Source organism: Pelophylax lessonae (assembly GCF_965119305.1).
Source record: "Pelophylax lessonae genome assembly, chromosome: 3".
Lineage (NCBI taxonomy): Eukaryota > Metazoa > Chordata > Amphibia > Anura > Ranidae > Pelophylax > Pelophylax lessonae.
This window is the reverse complement of record NC_138770.1, coordinates 288,211,601-288,232,001: the sequence shown is the minus strand read 5'-3', so window position 1 is coordinate 288,232,001 and position 20,401 is coordinate 288,211,601. Positions and strand designations below refer to the sequence as shown.

At 39.4% G+C, this 20,401-nt stretch overlaps 1 protein-coding gene across 1 annotated transcript in view; it reads right to left on the bottom strand.

Annotated features, from left to right (window-relative positions):
• LSG1 (large 60S subunit nuclear export GTPase 1) overlaps positions 1-20,401 on the bottom strand; it is a 36,358-nt gene that overhangs the window by 12,867 nt on the left and 3,090 nt on the right. The window contains exons 2-9 of the mRNA XM_082248894.1: positions 19,129-19,255; positions 14,308-14,428; positions 14,016-14,102; positions 12,479-12,565; positions 9,440-9,500; positions 8,430-8,606; positions 7,786-8,154; positions 3,068-3,169 (exon numbers count right to left, since the gene is read on the bottom strand). Of these exons, the coding sequence (XP_082105020.1) occupies positions 3,068-3,169; positions 7,786-8,154; positions 8,430-8,606; positions 9,440-9,500; positions 12,479-12,565; positions 14,016-14,102; positions 14,308-14,428; positions 19,129-19,255 (1,131 nt within the window). The remainder of the gene's footprint in view (positions 1-3,067; positions 3,170-7,785; positions 8,155-8,429; positions 8,607-9,439; positions 9,501-12,478; positions 12,566-14,015; positions 14,103-14,307; positions 14,429-19,128; positions 19,256-20,401) is intronic.

The following is a 20,401-nucleotide window of genomic DNA, read 5'->3' as shown; positions in this document are numbered from 1 at the left end:
AAGCATGTCCTACAAAGCAAGCAAATAACTGAAGGGGAAGGGAGGGTTGAAGCTAATAAAAACTGACCATATGAAGAAAAAAAAAAAAACAACTTAAAAAAGGTTATATATGCAAAAGACCAGTATATTTAGAGATAGAGAGCTGAACTGGGCACTCTTAATAACCAGTACTACAGCTCAGGAACAAAAACGGGGTTTGATTTACATGCAATTTTGCTAGAAAAGTTAAGCTTAGCCAATTCTTCAACTGCTTCCGTGGATCATCCAATCATTTTATTAAAACTGGAGCAGACAACCTGCGGTAGCGGTGCATAGAAAACAATCTCCTTACAGCTTCAGCCTGTTCTGTTGCTTCAAAAAAAAAAAAAAAAGTAAGCTAGAGACTGACTAGTTGCCATCCACAGCAATGTAGTTTCTGTTAACCAGGTTTGCAACAGTGCTTATTTCTAAACATATACTTTAAGGTTTTGCTACAGTTGCTATATTAAGTAAAGTTATAGACAGAGAGGTGAGACATTTTTTAATGAGTATCCATGCAAAGCAATTCTGTTTAGCTTTAGGGAACATACAGATAGGTGTCACTATTCTTCACAACAACAAATGGGTCTGGTGTCATTTTAAATACATAACTAAGGGTTACTCCAGCAGACAATGACTGCAAAGTCTATAGCCCAGATACCATTCTTTAGGCTACATTCACACCTGAGTAGCGTTTTCGCGCATTTTTCCCGCGATTTACAGGCTTTTTTACAGGCGTTTTTTGTGCAGGCGTTTTTAGATTGTATAGAAACCAATGGAAAACGCCTGTAATCTGCCCAAAAAGAAGCTCATGTACTTTTTTGAGCATTGGGCGTTTTGCTTACAGCGTCAAAACGCTCAGATGTGAACAGGGGCCATTGAAATGAATAGGATTTGTCTTGTTGGGCGTTTTGAGAGCTGATCCTAGAGCAGAAAAACTCCCCAAAAACGCCCCAAAATGCCTACATGTGAACGGAGCCTAACAGAATAGCCTGAATGAATATGGTTCACAAGACCTGTGTGCAGCAGTTTGCAAGACTGCCCATAACTAGACTCACAGTCCCCTCTTCACGTATCCAGAAATCTGTTCTCCAGAATTAACATATCAGCCTCTGACAAATAGAAACAGTTTCAGTGGTTTCCTTCCTAAATTTATGGGGCTTGTGGATACAATATATCTTCTCAGGCACAATAACCCACTATTATAAAGATATTTCCCATGTATGTGGTTTAAAGGGTTAACAATAGAAATACTTGTGTGCTGCTATGTTTAAAAAACAATAATTGCAAAATATACACACACACACAATATAATATAATATAATATATTAAATATATATACACATATACACACACACATACATACATACACACACATTATATCTGTATCTAGTGTTATTGGACCACTCACACCTAAACACACTCTTATAAAATTGTGTAGAAAACTGTGCAAATGTAAACCAAATGGCGCTTCGCTCCTGTAGAATAGTATTACAGTCTCTTCAAATGATCCATATAGTGATCTGTATCACAGACAAAAAAATATGAATACATATAAAAATAAATTGTGACAGAAAAATAGTACCAAAAAATTTAAATAACCAATTCATCAATGTCCTTTGATGTGGTATACAACTTAAAGTGGAGTTCCACCCATTTTTAATAACTTAGATTACATAGATGTATGTAATCCCCTTTAAAATGACTTTTACCAATGGAAACTTTTTTTTTTTTTGGCTAGTAAATACCTTATTTTCTTCTTTATTCATCCTCTCCTCACTTCCGGGTCCGGTCTGCGATTATGTCATTCTGCGATTCGCAGGGGGTTCTGGGATGTATCTCATAGCATGAAATCTCGCATTATTACACAGGAGCTGATCTGTACTGTTTGTATTGAGGTCGTGCTCTGCCCCGCCTCCTCGCAGTGAGCGAGGACTGAAAGCATTATATCCTCACTGAGCTCACAGAGGAGGCAGGGCGGAGGCGGGGCATAGCACGGCCTCAATACATACAGTACAGCTCATCGAGAGGAGGCGGGGGGGGCGGAAGCGGGACAGAGCACGACCTCAATACAAACAGTACAGATCAGCTCCTGTGTGATGCGAGATTTCATGCTATGAGATACATCCCAGCACCCCCTGCGAATCGCCGAATGACGTAATCGCCGACCGGACCCGGAAGTGAGAAGAGGTTGAATAAAGAAGAAAATAAGGTATTTACTAGCAAAAAAAAAAGTTTCCATTGGTAAAAAGTCGTTTTAAAGGGGATTACATACATCTAAAGTTACTAAAATGGGTGGAACTCCACTTTAAAATCACCAACTCCAGCAAAAACATGAATCTACAGTAAAGTTGCTTATATTTCCAAAAATACAGCTTGATCAAAAGTGTCCACCACTCTGTGCTGCAAAGCTCTTCATGTAAAAGTGACTAACCCTTCACCAGATCTGCCCTCACCTGGGGATATGACCAATGAATGGTCTATTTGAGCCTTTTTTCCCACCATGGGGATCTTTAATGATGTTCCACCACTATTGATATCTCAGGGCTTAAGTCTCTTCTCCTTGGGTTCACTTCCTCCCATCCAAGTTGCCATAAAAAAAAAAAAACTACACACATTCTTTATTTAAATACATCCAATGCCAAAACATTCACATTTGCATGGTGCTGTAAGTGCACCAGACTTAAACAGCATAAAAACATAGCCATAAGCCGTGAATACAAATCCCAGGTAGTTTGTTTACCACAATTCCTCATGCAACATGCACGCTGTGATGTCAGTAGGCCCTACCCCTACGCGTTGCGCCACAGGGTGACGTGGCTTCTTAAGGGGGAGGTCTGTCACAACTTTTTTTTTTATATATCTGGTATTATATATTGATTTCTGTGATACGGATCTCTAGATTGATTTAAAGAGACAGTAATACTATTTAAAAAAAAAAAAAAAAAAAAAAAAAGGAGCATGGCACCATTTGGTTTACATCTGTGTAGCTTTTACGAATGTTTTGCTAAAGGATGGTTACTTAAAAAAAGGAATTCACATCAAATACCTGAAAGTGCTTTGTATGTCCTGGAGTTGCCGAAACAGAAACCTTTTTGTTCCCCAGGATTGTGTTAATGGTTGAACTCTTGCCAACATTGGGATAACCCACCTAGCAGGAAATAAAAAAAAAAATAATAAGTTTACTTTCCCATAAAAAGTTTGACTTCACTTGCTGTCTCTATAGCTAGCCATACACTGATCAAAATGTCATCTGGTTTCTTATGAACTGGCCAAAATTCACTTAGTGGGTGGCCCTGTTGGCCACCTCTCGCCCTTCATCCTGTGACTGAAACAAAGTAAGGAGTCGGGATAAAATTTGTCAGCAAAATAGTTGCTTCCAATGCAATTCAGCAGCCGTACATGTATTTTGATAACTGGTGGGGTGGCTGTCGAAATACCACAGCAGATTTGTAGATCTGTGCTCTATAGCATTAATAGAGGTATTAGATTTTTTTTTTCCCCCCCCACTTAGCCCACAGGCCGAATGCAAAAAAATCTATTAGTGTATGGCCAGCTTTAGATGGTTATCAGTCAAAAGAGCAAAGTTAAGGTGGTCATAGGCAGGTCTTGACAAATTTGCTTAGGAGCCAGTTTTTTAAACGTGCTGCCCAGTGCCCAGAACTGCATGTCTGGGGCGTCAAACAATAAGAATTGCTCATGCCTGGTGCCATTAATAAAAAAAAAGAAAAAGAAAAAAAAAAAAAAAGCAAAGCAAGTGCTACTGACGAGGCTGCATTGATGGGCAATGATGAGGCTGCACTGATAGGCACTGATACACGGCACTCCCCATTCACTCAGCGGCAGTAAGAAAAGGGCGACTGATCAAGCCCAGCTGTCAACCTAGGAAGATGTTGGAGGTGGACAGGCAGTGAGAGTAAGCCGCGCTCATCACAGCACCGTCCACCAGAGGGTGCCGGTTTTCACACAGGAGCATATATCCGCTTCAGCAGGCTGTAAAGCCACGGCCTCAATTATCAGCTAGCCCGACAGTAGTCCGCGCACCCACAGGTGGGCCACATGGGAGGATCCCAGCCACTGCTGCGGTGTAACCCAGGCGCGAGGACGCGTTTTCCAGTCGCCATTGCGACCTGGTGCCTGGGTTTTTTTTAAAGCCCTGGTCATAGGTAAGAAATGTATTGAAAGACAACGCAGACACATTAGCTTAGATTCTGGCCTAGGATCCCATGCTCCAGTACTTTGCAAGTGGACTGCTTCACAATACTGACCAGTAATTACAGTAATATTCGAGATTAATAAACGACTTCAGCAAAATTAGGAATTTTTTCAGTTTATTGCCAAATCATGCATCCCTCTTCAAACGAATCCGTATGCATAGTAAGGCGAATGGTAAAATGAAGGATCAGTTCTTCAAAGTTCTGGAAACCATCAGACAACCTCTACCTCATGCTACTGTAACACAGACTAGAACGTTAAGCTGGCCATTGCACTAGTGGAATTTTGCTTGAATATTTTTTCAGTTGAAGAACAAACGCTTATTTGATTTTCTGATTGTCATCAATGTCAAAAATCGATGCTCATTTTCAAATGCAGTAACAAGAGAATTGAAAAAATAGAAATGAACAACATGAATGTGGTTTTCGTTCAGGAAATTCCATTCATTCCTAAATCCAACATTAAAAAGCAAAAAAGGAGCCTTAACGAGACTAGCAGAGCATGGTAGCAGCTTTATTTAGGGAATACATTTTCTTTTTAGGGTTCATTTCAGCTGCACCTTAACCTTCACCCCATGCCCCAGTTTTACAGTGTAGGATATGCTCCTGAATAAAAAAAAAAAAAAAAATACATTAAAGTTTTTCAGTTGTTTCCTATTAAAGCATGCATTATATTGTTATAAGTATACAATACTCTGTATGTACATGCTTTCTACAATTTTCAAAGTTTATGACTAGGGAAGTGACAGAACAGTAGACAACTTAAAAAAAGGTACGCAAAGGCATTAAAAAATGCACGTGAAGCTAAGCATACATGGGCTCTGCATTTAAAAAGGTGTCAAAAAGCATTCAAAAGTGAATTCATTTTTAACCACATGCAGTGTAAAAGAACCCTCACACATTTGCGAACAAGCTTTATGTAAATAATCTTATGATTTTGTGTTTTACAGCTTGTCCACACTATGTACTGGCATTATCCCACACTGAATGGAAAAAAAATTCCACTCACCGCAAGGGCAGTCCGGAAGTGGACTAAATGGATGTAAGTGGGGTCCACCTCAAAATGCATACAAGACCCTAATCTTTGCATCTAGCCCAAAAGGCCAGGAAAGGCTCAGCAGGCATGCATCTCTACCCCCCCCCCCAAAAAAAAAAACATGCCGGGCCACAAGCTCTCAACATATTGGGGGGGTTGCCAGGGGGGACCGCGGTGACGTCAACTGGCGCCACCATGTTCATTTTAGCAGCGGGGACAAATGACAGTTCCGCTTCTCCTGGCACTAAATAAAGAGGTTGGAGGGTAACTTGGTGGACCCCACCCCTTATGTCATCACTGCCCTATGAGACCTAAGGGGGTGGGGACACCCGATGACATCACCAGATGTCCGCCTCTTTGTTTACATTAGTGGTGGGGAGAACTGGCAAGCAACGGGACTGGTCAGGTTTTGTGTTTTTTTTTTTTTTTTTTTTTGTGCGGGTCGTACGTTTTTATGTATAACATATATACACATACATACACACACACATCATATTTTTTGTGAATGCAGTAGGGTAGGGGGTTAAAAGAGGTTCCAGATTCTAATAAAAGTCACCCCTGCACCCTCTTCAAGCCTCAGGCTAAGGTATTGGGGGAAGAGGCCCTTGTCCTCATCAACGTGGGGACAAGGTGCTTTGTCCGAGGGTTTACATTCTGCTGTCAACAGAGAATTCCCCTCTGACAGCAGGGATGAGTCATGGTTGTTAGGACGTCGGTGGGTGCTCCTAACAGCCAATGCAAAAATTAGCCGTATGTTTACGTCCGCTTCCTGAATGGACACAAAACGGATAATCATCTGTTTACATCCATTTACTGTTTTTCATCAGTCAACAGGCCCATGTGAAAGGACCATTAAAATAGCAAGGCATCAATTCTGCTTTTGAATATTTGTTACAAATAAAGATACTTAATGAATATGTAAAAGCATGGTCCAAGCACAGCAAAAGTCACATGGCCAAAGAGATAAAATAAAAAAAAAAAAAAAACAATTTATATTTCTTCAGTTCCAAAAGTAAAACAGATATATAGATTCATTACACACAGAGTGATATAGTTCAAGCATTTTTTTCTTTAATTTTGAGGATTCTGGCTTACAGCTAGTGAAATCCCAAAATTCAGTATCTCAAAAAATTTGATTACATAAGACCAATAAAAAAAAAAAAAAAAAAAAAATTTTCATAAAGAAAATGTTGGTTATGGAAGCCCAGGTTGGGTCTGGGGTCTCATCTTCCTCAACAATATCCCAAAGATTTTCTATAAGGTTTAGGTATGGCTAGTTTGCTGGCCAAACAAGCACAGTGATACCATGACCATTAAACCGGGTATTGGTACTTTTGGCAGTGTGGGCAGGTGACAAGTTCTGCTGGAAAATGAAATCAGCAACTCCATAATGCTGGTCAGCAGAGGGAAGCATGAAGTGTTCTAGAATTTCCTGGTAGTGGGCTGCGATGACTCTGGACTTGATAAAACACAGTGGACCAACACTGGCAGATGACATGGCTCTCCAAATCATCACTGACTCTGGAAACTTCGCACTGGACCTCATGCAACTTGGATTCCGTGCCTCTCCACTCTTCCTCCAGGCTCTGGGACCTTGATTTTCAAATAAAATGCAAAATTTACTTTCATCCAAAAAGTCCCAGGACTTAGGGCCACTGAGCAACAGTCCAGTCCTTTTTCTCCTTTGCCCAGGTAAGATACCTTCTGACATGGTCTCTGGTTCTGGAGTGGCTTGACACAAAGAATGTGACAGTTGTAGCCCATATCCTGGATACATCTGTGTGTGGTGGCTCTTGAAGCTCTGATAACCAGCCATAGTCCACTCCTTGTGAATCTCCCCCAATTTCTTAAATGGCCTTTGCTTCACAATCCTCTCAAGGCTGTGGTTATCCCTGTTGCTTGTGCACCTTTTACTACCACACTTTTTCCTTTCACTTAACTTTCCATTAATATGCTTGGATACAGCACTCTGTGAACAGCAAACTTCTTTAGCAATGACCTTTTGTGACTTACCCTCCTTGTGGAGGGTGTCACAGACTGTCAGAAAGAGACCATTTAAAGGCTCAGGAAACCATTACAAGTGTTTTGAGTTAATTAGCAGATTAGAATGTGACACCATGAGTCTAAAATATTGAACTTTTTCACAATATTGTAATTTTCTGAGATACTGAATTTTGGGTTTTCACTAGTTGTAAGCCTAAATCATCAAGATTAAAAGAAAAACACTAGAAATATATCACTCTGAGTAGTGAATCTATAGAATATAGGATTTTTACTTTTTTAATTGAATTACTGAAATAAATTAGCTTTTTGATATTCAAATTTTTAAGATGCACCTGTATATATAAAACCACACTACTATTCTGAAAGAAAATACAATTAAATATTTTCATATTGACCATCAGTCGGATAATCGGGATCAATCACAATCTAGTACTGCTTAAATTACTGATAAATCTTCTAAAGATAAAAAAAATAGTGGAAAAAAAAAAAAAAAAAAAAAAAAAGACTGCTCACCAGTCCTACGGTGACCTGTTCCTCTTTAACCCTATTGCCTGTGTGAATGGATTTAAAGATCTCCAGCAGTTCATCGCTTTGCACTAAGTGGCTATAGTTATGGACCTCTGTTGGTTCAGTACTTCTAGGCTCCGGGTCTGGTAAGATCCTTTCATTTTCCCCCTCTGCATCTTCAGAGCATGTCTGCCAGCCTTCATCATCCTCACAGTCCTCATACTCATCATTTGAGCTGTACTGGTTAGGATCTTCAATTTGGGCTTGCGTGTCACTTAACTCTTCTTCATCTTCACTGTCTTCCTCATCTGAATCATCATCATCATCATCATCATCATCATCATCCTGCATCACATCTTCTGGCTCAGCACCCTGCTAAAGAGCATACAGAATGTTAGCAAAAAGCACAAATGCAATGCATTACAACTGCCATCCAGAGGTATAACAAGAGAGTTTGTAGTGAACAAATACATAAATAAAAAACAATGCACTGCAACCGTGACCTGCTTGAACTCAATGGGCAAGTATGACAGACATTTCCACCTGGTAAACCCTGCAGCCCGAGATAAAAATGTGTACAGTCCTGTCAGGCTGTAATGTTAGCATGGGGGGGGGGGCAACATACATGTCAAAAATATCAGGTAGCCTACCGTGACAACTTCCGCAAGTCTCTGTCCTTCTGCCAAGGCTGACCAGAAGACAACCTTTACTCCTTCCTTCTCAAAATATGTTGCCCAGGCTTGACGCTGCTCAGTTGTTAACAAGTCCGCCTTGTTTATAAGGATGATATTTTCTTTATGCGGACTTATTTCTTTCACATAATGCTCCTGAAGAAATTGAGAAAATTTTAGTATAAATTCTGACATTGTGACCTGTTGTGCCCCTGGTGAAGGTTAGTGTAGCTGCAGGGACAGAAACTGTGGCAAATGACAGTACACAAACCAATCCAAATATGTGCAGTCCCTAAAACTATATTCCATGGCTAATACCTTGCCCTCCCTGTACAAAACATTATCCTTTCCTAGGACACTGCTGAGGTATAGCTAGTGTGAAATTCTAAAAACAAACATTAGTGGAGATCGATCTTAGAAATCTGTGCGCTTCTCACTGATAAATTGTATGTGGAAAGACTGTTAATAAAAAAACTTCCATTAGGATTAACATCGCCATTCTGAGCCTTTTAAGGAACACACTCAGATTTGCTAGTACTATGTTAATATCTGTAATTTTGGACCTGCACAACTAGACTAGTGCAAAATCAGAGAAGGAATTCTGTTTCTAACAAAGCACAGAACATTTTTAATACAGTGGAGAATAGCACATGAACATTATATTCAGAAGTTAGTCAATGAAACACAGTACCAGTGACCTTTTAAGATAGAGCACAAAGTGCACCCAAGTAAAATCTAACCTCTGCAAAAATTCAGATGGATACTGGAAACAAAAGAACTAATCTTCCATTTTAGTAGATGACTCAAAAGTACAAATAATTATGCTTGTTAGGCATGGATTCGGATAAGCTTTATTACAAACCAGCTGTTCAAAAAAAAAAAAAAAACCAGTAAGACGTGGCATCAATACCAACTCCTCTTTTCTTTTAGGTTTCTACAATGAACAGAAAGCAATGGAAGAAAGATGTCAATCCAGGAAACTAACTTACCAAATCCTGGCACCTAAACAAGAGCGGGTTTCGGGCATCCACAATCTGTACCACTACATCACTGTTGTAGAAAGAAAAATCACAGATAGAATTTCCAGTAAGAACACATTTTAAAATACATCTCATGTTTAAAGCGGTAGTATCATCGATTTTACAACATTGCAGTATCCTAATGACATGTGTCAGTATTTTATTACGCACCTTTTACCCTGCCTTTCACTGCAGCCGTTCTCCTTCGATTTAGATCGCTGCTGTAATTTACGTCACTCGCGCATGCTCATTGTGATATTTTTTTCCGGCAAGATAATTAGCTTGCCGGAATATTTCACTGTCTATTGCAGGGCTGCGTCATTTCCTCTCCTAGACGTCAGCCCCGTGCTCCCGCGAGACTACGACCTTCCCCCATTAAAAAAATTCTCCACTATGTCCAAATGGTGAATGAAACCAAAACGAGGCTTGGTTTCGGCATTTACTGCGCATGCGCGGGATTTCGGGAATAATACTCGTACTGTGGGCGGAAATAAAGCAGCGTTCTAAAGGAGAAAACCACAGCAAGGATGGCGGCGCTGTACTTTCAAGAAATCCGCACATAAAATATGAAATAATACAGGTTAGCAAAACGTGCAATTGATTGCTTTCACTCAATTGCATTGAAAATGACATGTTACTGGTGTTCATGTTTTTAAATGCTATGCTATGAATGAGTTTACTACCGCTTTAAGAAAAAGGCCTAGTTACTACAGTGCTTAAAAAAAAAAAGAACCTTCCCATGTTTTTTTGCCTTCTTACCTTTTTTGAATTGTCTTAAGCACAATTCACACTCACCCACGCAGCAAATCCAGTGTTGTGCTGCTGCAAATGGCCCTGCTGTGGTCACACACTGCGTCCTGCGATGCTGCCCTAATTGCTGACATCAGGATCCGAGTGCCTCTTCCATGTTCAGGCAGTCCGGACCCTTGGTGATGCACCAGAGGGTCCACCCTCCCTATCCCAGGAGGCTTCAGACCACTGGAGATGTCATTCTTGTTAAGGCGAGAATGGCAGCCAGGGGGAGAAGGCAAGAGGGTGGGGGTTGGAGAAAGGTTGTGTAGTAACCAATAAAAAAAAAACACTGATAATACAGTATATGCATATTTGCATCAGACTACAACCATGGCTGCCAGTTTAAGTGAAAATTACTTACTATCCCAGTAATTTCTGAGTTTAAAATTATCAGATCGAAAACCAGAAAAAGAAAAAAAAAAAAAAAAAAAAAAAAAAGCAACTTGTTTTTGTTTTGTCAAAGCTAAAAACTTACTGCAGTAACAATATTGCTTTTCTTCCTAAATAAAAGTAGGTCAAAAATATAAAAATATACAATTCCAAGCAGCATGTGTAAATACCCAGAAGACTAAAAATGCTATTTAGCAAACACTGCAGCTTTGTTAATATCAGAGTTTTCCCCAATTTACTTTAAAGCAGAACTACAAGCACACATTTTTATTTAAATAGATTCCTCAATAGTCACAAAATATATAAATCAACTTTATGAACACCAAATACGTTTGCAAATCCAGATATTCATTTTTAGTAGCTGTGACATCAGTGTGCTGTGCATACAGCTCGGACAGAGAGAAGCTGTGAGTGGGACTTAAAGCGGAGTTCCACCCATTTTTAATAGGTTGGAATACATAGCTGTATGTAATCCCCTTTAAAACGGCTTTTACCAATGGAAACTTTTTTTTTTTTTTTTTGCTAGTAAGTACCTTAATTTCGGCATTATTGCTCCTCTCCTCACTTCCTGGTCCGATCGGCGATGACGTCATTCGGCGATCCGCAGTGTCTGCTGGGATGTATTCAATTCCAGAAATCTCGGAGTAGCTGTATCTGTACTGAGCCGTGCCTGCCCCGCCTCCGCCCCGCCTCCTCTCATTGAGTTGCATTGTATGAATGTATTAAGGCCGTTCTCTGCCCCGCCTCCGCCCCGCCTCCTCTTACAAATCAATGAGAGGAGGCGGGGCAGAGAACAGCCTTAATACATTCATACAATGCAACTCAATGAGAGGAGGCGGGGCGGAGGCGGGGCAGAGAACAGCCTTAATACATTCATACAATGCAACTCAATTAGAGGAGGCGAGGCGGAGGTGGGGCGGAGGCGGGGCAGGCACGGCTCAGTACAGATACAGCTACTGCGAGATTTCTGGAATAGAATACATCCCAGCAGACACTGCGGATCGCCGAATGACGTCATCGCCGATCGGACCAGGAAGTGAGGAGAGGAGGAATAAAGCCGAAATTAAGGTATTTACTAGCAAAAAAAAAAAAAAAAGTTTCCATTGGTAAAAGCCATTTTAAAGGGGATTACATAGATCTAAAGTTCCAAAAATGGGTGGAACTCCACTTTAACAAGTCCACTCCCTACAGGCTGCCTGCAGAAAACTAGACCCGATTCTATGGAAGGAAAGAGCAGTCAGTGGTGACTGGTCTTTAGTACAGGAAGCTCCCGCAGAGGAAAAGTTTCACACTGGATTGCTGCACAAATCTGGAGAAAATACACTGAGCACACCAAGATTCAAAGTATGAATACACATTCTTCTTGTATTTAGACAATATTTGCTTATCCAGGAGTTCAGCTTTACAATTTCTCTGCTGTATTTTTAACATTTTTACTGCTGATGATGTAGCAGCTGGGAGTTATTTATTTTCTCCTGACAGCTGCCCACCTGATAAATTGATTTTGGTGGGTATACAGTGATCAGTTTTACACTTTCAGGACTCTCAATCCCTGACTGCTGTAGTCGGAGAAGAAGCTGATCAAGCAAAGTCTGTGCTCAACTGGTTTCAGCATCTTCTTTATATTGATCAAAAGGCAAACTGGAGTTTTTGTACACAAAATCACATAGCAGCAAGTTATTCATAAGCTGGATAGTTTAGAATTGACAGGTGGTCTTTGGAATTGTTAGCAAAGAAAATATTTTTTTCCTTTTACATTTACAATTACACTTTTCCTCCTCCTACAAGAACAATATCAAGCACTTTTATTTCACAGAGTAACATTACCTTCTTTCAATAACTCTCCAGAGCTGACGCCAGAAGTCTAGATTGCGTTCAAAAGGTGTGAGAATTAACTTCTTCTCTTCTTCAAGTCTGTTATGGTGGAATAAATAAATGGATAAAAGTAAAACAGCATCCTTTAGTCCACTCATGTATCCAATAAATGTATTCTAATAGCTACTAGTATAATGGTAAGAAACATGTTCTCATATCAGTTATACTGAAACTGGAAATTCATGAATCTGTTCTATTACAAAACGTTAGCAAGCCAGCGTGCTTTCAGGCAAAGGGAGCTGCTTAGACAAGAAAAAAAGCAGACGTTGACCATTTAACCACTTGCCGACTGCCCCACGCAGATTTACTGCGGCAGGGCGGCTTGACTGCACATAATCACGCAGATCTAAGTGATTATGTGCACGTGGGACGATGGAACCACGCTCCCACTGCGATTAGACCCAGCACGAGTCAGACCACAGGAGGAGCGGGCTCGATCGCTGCCAGCCTCCCACGACCTTCAGAGAAACAGATAGGAGAGCTACCTGCCTATGTAAACAAAGCAGGCGGTTCTTCTGTCAGACAGGTAGACAGAGATCAAGTGTTTCAGCTAAGCTGAAACACCTATCTCTGTATGCCTGTCACAGAGCCCCGCCTCCCCACAGTTAGCAAGCACATTTAGGCTTACATTTAACCACTTTCCTGCCAGTGTCATTTATACAGTAACAGTGCATATTAGCACTGATTACTGTATTAATGTCACTGGTCCCTGAAAAGTGTCAAAAATTTCAGTTAGGGGTCCAATCTGTCCGCTGCAATGTTGCAGTGCCGCTAAAAATCACTGATCACCACCATTACTAATAAAAAAAATAAAAATAAAAAGTCCAAAAATCTATTCCATAGTTTGTAAACGCTATAACTTTTGCGCAAATCAATTAAAATACGCTTTTTGGGATTTTTTTTTTTACCAAAAATATGTAGCAGAATACAAAATTGGCCTAAAACTGAAAAAAAAAAATAGATTTTTTACATTTTTTTTTCCATTGGGAATGTTTTATAGCAGAAAGTAAAAGTTTTTTTTTTTTTTTTTTAAAAATTGTCGCTCTTTTTTGGTTTATAGCGCAAAATCTAAAAACCGCAGAGGTGATCAAATACCACCAAAAGAAAGCTCTATTTGTGGAAAAGAAAGGACATCAATTGTATTTTTAATGGTACAATGTCGCACGACCGCGCAATTGTTAAAGTAACGCAGTGCCAAATTGCAAAAAAAAAAAAAAAAGGCCTGGTCATTAAGGGGGTAAACCTTCCGGAGCTGAAGTGGTTAACAATGCAGTTTTCACAATCCGATGACTAGGCAGGTGACAACAAAAAGTCACATTAGTGCACCTTCCTGGCTATGCAAGGGTACAAATCAGAGGATTGGATGGAAAGAATTATAAATCCTTTTGGCAGGTAAAACATTTCACATATGTATTTTATGGTTTAGCTGAGATTCTATTTCAGAAGGATTACTACAGCCAAGTATCTGCCCCATGATAAAACTACATACGTAGCGAGCTGGCGTCTCCACTTCAAGAAGTTATCCCGTTCTGCTAGCTGTAGATCCTCTGCGCTTGTATTTTCATCCCAGCATGGCCTTAAATTGTAAAATACAAAACAGAAATAGTTTACGTCATTCTGAATACTCACACAGCTATAATGCCTCCATAGCCCAAATACATATGGATGGTACAAACCCTAAGAAACATTTACACCTACAAAATACTTTTTAAACATCTGAACAAAAAAGTGCATCTGTCTGTAGCATAAACAAACACCAATGATTCAGATCATATACCTACCTCCTTGGAATACATAGAAACTGTTTATACTCTTCATGGAGTTGATTGATTCTGTTAGACTCCTCAGATGTTAGCAGACCAGTTCTAGCTTCAGCTGGGACAAATTTAATATTCAGTTTCTCTAGAAAAGAAAAAAGGAAGGATAAGCTCCATTAAGAAAATAGAGAAAAAAGTGTGAATGATGGGCAACAAGTCCTTTTAACATTTTTTTCTGTACACAAAATCTAACTAAAACCAACAAGATAACAGAAAACGGTCAGATATGCAAGCATGATTAAACATTCTTACAATTACTTTTTGTAAAAATTTTCAGGGGCTTCATTAACACATGTGAGATTTAGGATACACAGTAATAGAAAGGGAGAGAAAGTGCAGTAGTGTCTGCAGATAGTCTAGGTGCTTAAGAAAGACAGATTGCACAATTTTCTAACATCAGAACATTTCTTTCCCTTGAAATTGTAAGCAGCTGGCCACGGACACTGCTGCAGCCTGAGCTAAGGACTATAGGAGCCTAATTGCTTTAAAATAGAGACTCAATTTAATGCATTTCACCAAACCTAACGTACGGTTATATATTGACCTTGTAATCTTAATATAAAAGAATACCTCAAGCTAGTGACACCTATATCAAAGACTGAGAAAAAGTAGAACACAGAAATATCAATATTCAGTAAAATAAAAAATATGCTTTGCTAACACCATTAATATCAGATTTTCACCACGCTTAAAGGAGTAGGGTAGAACTTCTGCCAGGTTTAAATTGCTGTGTGTCTCTACTGCGAAGAATCCCTCTGTCCTGGTGACCACTGTTCCTGGTCTGAAAGGGAGGGAAAATCCAAATATTTTGTGCCACCACCTAAACAAAGGGTACTTTTACTTATGGTGACATTTGTTCCAATGACAACTATCTAAGAACAGGTCTCTCATTTTGTAAGATTCCTTATCACTTCTGGTTGTTTGTAAAGCAGTGTTAATTTTGGCAGCAAATTTCAATTTAGTTTTAGTCTTCTGCAAGTGTTTTAGTCATATTTAGTCGACTAAAACTCCAGTACATTTTAGTCGACTAAAACTCCAGTACATTTTAGTCGACTAAAACTCCAGTACATTTTAGTCGACTAAAACTCCAGTACATTTTAGTCGACTAAAACTCCAGTACATTTTAGTCGACTAAAACTCCAGTACATTTTAGTCGACTAAAACTCCAGTACATTTTAGTCGACTAAAACTCCAGTACATTTTAGTCGACTAAAACTCCAGTACATTTTAGTCGACTAAAACTCCAGTACATTTTAGTCGACTAAAACTCCAGTACATTTTAGTCGACTAAAACTCCAGTACATTTTAGTCGACTAAAACTCCAGTACATTTTAGTCGACTAAAACTCCAGTACATTTTAGTCGACTAAAACTCCAGTACATTTTAGTCGACTAAAACTCCAGTACATTTTAGTCGACTAAAACTCCAGTACATTTTAGTCGACTAAAACACATTTTAGTCGACTAAAACACATTTTAGTCGACTAAAACACATTTTAGTCGACTAAAACTCATTTTAGTCGACTAAAACTCATTTTAGTCGACTAAAACTCATTTTAGTCATCTATAATCGAATGGGTGTATTTCATTCATTCATTCATTCAATTGTAATTTGTAATGCATTATTTAAGCATTTCTCTACAATTTCCAAACTCATTATATACTGCTGCTGGTCCTAGAGTGAAAAATCGAATATGTTATTATTTATGGTATTAAGCTTTGAGCATGCAACCAGTGTTAATTTTGGCAGCAAATTTCAATTTAGTTTTAGTTATAGTCTATTGACTAAAATGCCATTTTAGTCGTATTTTAGTCATCTGAATTGTTTTAGTCGTATTTTAGTCGACTAAAATTGTGTTAATGTAGTAGACTAAAACGTTTTAGTCGGTTTTAGTCAACGAAATTAACACTGTTGTAAAGCACTGGAAACAATGGTGGGAAAGCTCCCTAATAGGACGCAGATGGCAAAAAAAAAAAAAAAAAAACACAACCCATACCAAACAGGGGTTTTAACCTTCCCCTAATCTATTCAGAAGGAAATAGCAATGTCTAAAGGCAAATGTTTTGCCTTTAGACATACTTTAAATTGATGGCAAAAAATCAGCCGAAAACAGTCAGTTCAGCAGGAACCGGCCAACTTTCGACCCATGTCGGACAGAAGCTGGCTTCACAGCTGGCTTTGATCGAAAAGGCATGCTGGAAAACCAGGTGACCAGCGCTGATAAGCATGTTCTGTTGGGGGTGGTCAGCAGGGGAGATTGCAGTACTAACATCGCTTTTGTTAGTACAGCTTTTTTTGCGCAGCCCAATGGGTTGAAAGAAACAAAAAAAACCTAGTACCAGGCTTGGAACTGTGGAAGTTGCAGTTACCGACCTTCTTTTGCAAGTTAACTGACTACCGCTCTTTTAATACTTCAAGTTTACTAAATCAGAACAAGCATGTAGCCTGTAAAATCAACACTCCCACTTTGCATGCTTGTTCCAAGTCAATAACAAAGTATTGACTATGCCTGGCCTTTCCACCCAGCATCCTGTTTTCATAGAAGCCATACCATTGCTTCCATAAATTAAATGGAGGAAGGGCAGATGGATGTTTGCCTCCTTCATTCATACAGGGTTTTTCGGTTAAAAATAAAAGCAAACTCTCACATAACCTCAAACTGTTCTCCTTTATCTCAAGTGTACACTATAACAGACATAAGATGAAATGATTACTAGTTTCCAAATTCTGCATCAACTCTGTTGCAAAAAAAAAAAAAAAAAAAAAAAAAAAAAACACACACACACACACACACACACACACACACACACCTGCTGTTAGCTAGAAATTGCAGGCCCATAGGATACCTGTCGTACGAGTGTCTCAGGCCCATTCTAATAAGCCTACTCTTCCCTATCCTGCCACCTGAAAATCCCTACTGGTCACTGAGGCTATCTATTCATAAACTGCACTAAAATCAGTAATACGAGAATAACAGCAGCGACTAACCATGTGATATAAACATAGTGCAAATCAGAATATTCAAATAGTCGTGCTAGTAAATGCGAAATATACGTTAACAAAAAAGGTAAATATTGTGACAAATAATAAACAATCACATAAACATGATGTAGGTAATATAAAAAAAGAAAAAAAAAATTGTAACTAAAAATAATAAAGTCCACATGAATATAGACCAGTGATGGTGAACCTTGGCGCCCCAGATGTTTTGGAACTATATTTTCCATGATGCTCATGCATTCTGCAATGCATTGGAGCATCATGGGAAATGTAGTTCCAAAAACATCTGGGGTGCCAAGGTTGACCATCACTGATATAGACACTGAAGGATTCCTTAAATGACAGTTCATAAAGTGTTCTGCCACTAGACACTTGAGTGAAGAATCCCTCTGTGGCACCCACCACATTATTAATGGGGGCACTTACCAGATGACGTGGACCTTCTATCACTAGAATGGTCTAACAAGCTTAATAGCTCTAAGGGGTAGAGTGATTGGAGGGGGTTCTCCTGCAGTTCCAGGCTCCCACTAATGGTGGTGTGGGGGGGGGGGGGGGCGGTGGTCTTCCTTCATTTCCAAACTCCAGCCAGTCATCTCCAGGACAACCATGACAATGCCAGTGAAGATTGATATAAAAGGAGAGGTAACTTCAATAGTGTGATATCTTAAAATAGTATGAAAATGCTCTTACATTTCACAAGTAAAATAACAGCCTTGGTTTAAAATTGGTAGTTTGCTGGCAAACAAACAAAACACCCACACTTCCAGTCTCAAGATGCAATGACGTCAGCTTGTCCTCCCCGATCGTGAAAGTGAGGGCGTTTTGCTTGTTTACCAGCAAACTACCAATTTTAGACCAAGGCTGCTATTTAACTTTAGGAATTAAAGTGCATTTTCATACTATTTTAATAAAGTAGCCCATATGGTATCACAATGTTGAAGTTTCCTCTGCTTTATACCAATCTTCACAGCTGTTGTCATGGTTGTCCTGGAGGTGATTAGCTGGAGTTTGACAAACTTAGGAAGACCCCCCCCCCCCCCCCCCACCATTAGTGGGAAGCTGGAACTGCAGGGAAACCCCTCCACTACTATTAAACTTGTTAGACCTTTCTAGTGATAGAAGGTCCACATCATCTGGTAAGCACCCCTATTAATAATGTAGTGGGTTTAAGAGGGATTCTTCACTCAAGTGTCTGGTGGCGGAACACTATATGAACTGTCATTTAAGGAATCCTTCAGTGTCTATATTTACATGGACCTTATTATTTTTAGTAACAATTTTTTTTTCACAATTTTTTCTAAATCAATTTTTTTTATATCACCTACATGTTTATGCGAGTGTTTGTCTCGAAATTTACCTTTTGTATACTTATTTTTTGCATTTACTAGCGCGACTATTTGAATTTTCTGGTCATTGAGGCTGTCCAGCATAGCAAATGGTTAATGGGAACGCATTGGGGAGCAGGATAGAGCAGCAATCCTCACTACCAGGTAACTAGTCCAGGCATGTACTTTATACCCAACAGCATCATTTTATTTTACCTTTGAGTTATTCAGTGACAGAATCAGTTTAAACATATTTCACTGCAGGGTTGCATGTATGCAATAAAAATCTAAGCACCTTCAGAAATACTTTTTATCAGCATTTTTAATAAGTTTAAAAAGAACGAGTTATCAAGTCTCATCTTTATTCATTTTGATTTGCATAGGTCTAGCCTTTTTCTCTGTACTATACAAGGAAATCAGTGTAGATTACTGGAAAGACTGTTAGAACTGCTTTGCTCACCTGCAACAAATTCTGTCCCTGCCAACTCCGCTGTGGCAAGAAAGTCATCAAGAGAGCTTTGTTCCGTCACTGACTGCAGATTAAGTCTGCCCCAGTCATAGCCATCATTCAGCTCACTCGTGTGCAGCTGCAAAAGGACACAATGTGGGTTAGAGAGACAAGTAAATCAGACCAGTAGGTGTGACCTGTAAATGCATCCCATTACATAAAGAATTATCACCAAGCATATAATGCCTCTGCATTAATATAAATACCATTCTATACTAGTTACACCCAGATTCACTCAGCTGTATAATATGTCAGCACAGTTAGTTAACTGTGCATTGCTTGCAGAAACAGTTTTGGTATCTAAAATTCTATTACATTGCTCCATTTTAAAAAAATCCCCCCAAGATCCTTGGAGTTATGGATTTATAAGCAACTCCAGGGAACAATTGACATAAATCAGTCAACTGCTACTGCTATGTAGGACTCGGTTCAACTGTGCTGAAGTCAAGCATCTGCTTTACTTCTTGTAAACATAGCCCAAAGCAGCACATTTTCAGATGCACTAAGGTTATATCTGAGATTAGGTTATATCTGACTTTCTGAGTTCATTCTACATTCCTTTGCATGTGCTACTGACCTGCTTGAAGCTGCTTGTGCATTTTCCATTTACTTACATAAGGAAAAAAAGCAGTTCTGGTGCACACAAAGGCTTTTATTTATTTAAAGGTTGCAATGTATGGCTAGTCAATTAGGAGTTACAGCTGAATTACAAGAATTCAGTTTCTTTGTAAAATATGAAGGCCCACTATAAGATAAGTCCAAGGAGGTGCAGGATACCTCCTGGGCTTAGCTCCGTTATTAATATCTGACAGCTTTATAGTACTCCTGGAAGACAGCCATTGCTGTAGATCCGAGAGAGCATTGCTGATCCTTTTGAGCCCTGTGTCTAGAACAGGAGAGTCACTGCAACTGCTGTGCCCATCCCTTCCATCCTGCTGCCCACTCACAGAAGCCTTTGTATTATGTGAACATTCACAAAATACAAAGGCTTCTTTGAATAAGCAGGGGAGGGGAGGACATAACTTATCTGTGTGCCTTTCTCCTCTCTCACAGCCCCAATTGTAATTCTCAGCAGAGCAATAAACCTGTCAGATATAAACAATAGAAGTTGGCCCAGGAGATATCATACAGATCCTTGGGTTTAACTTATAGTATGCCTTCACTTTTCACACAGAGGCTGAATTCCTGAAATTCAGCTTTAAGGATTTTAAGCATTGTTTGCATT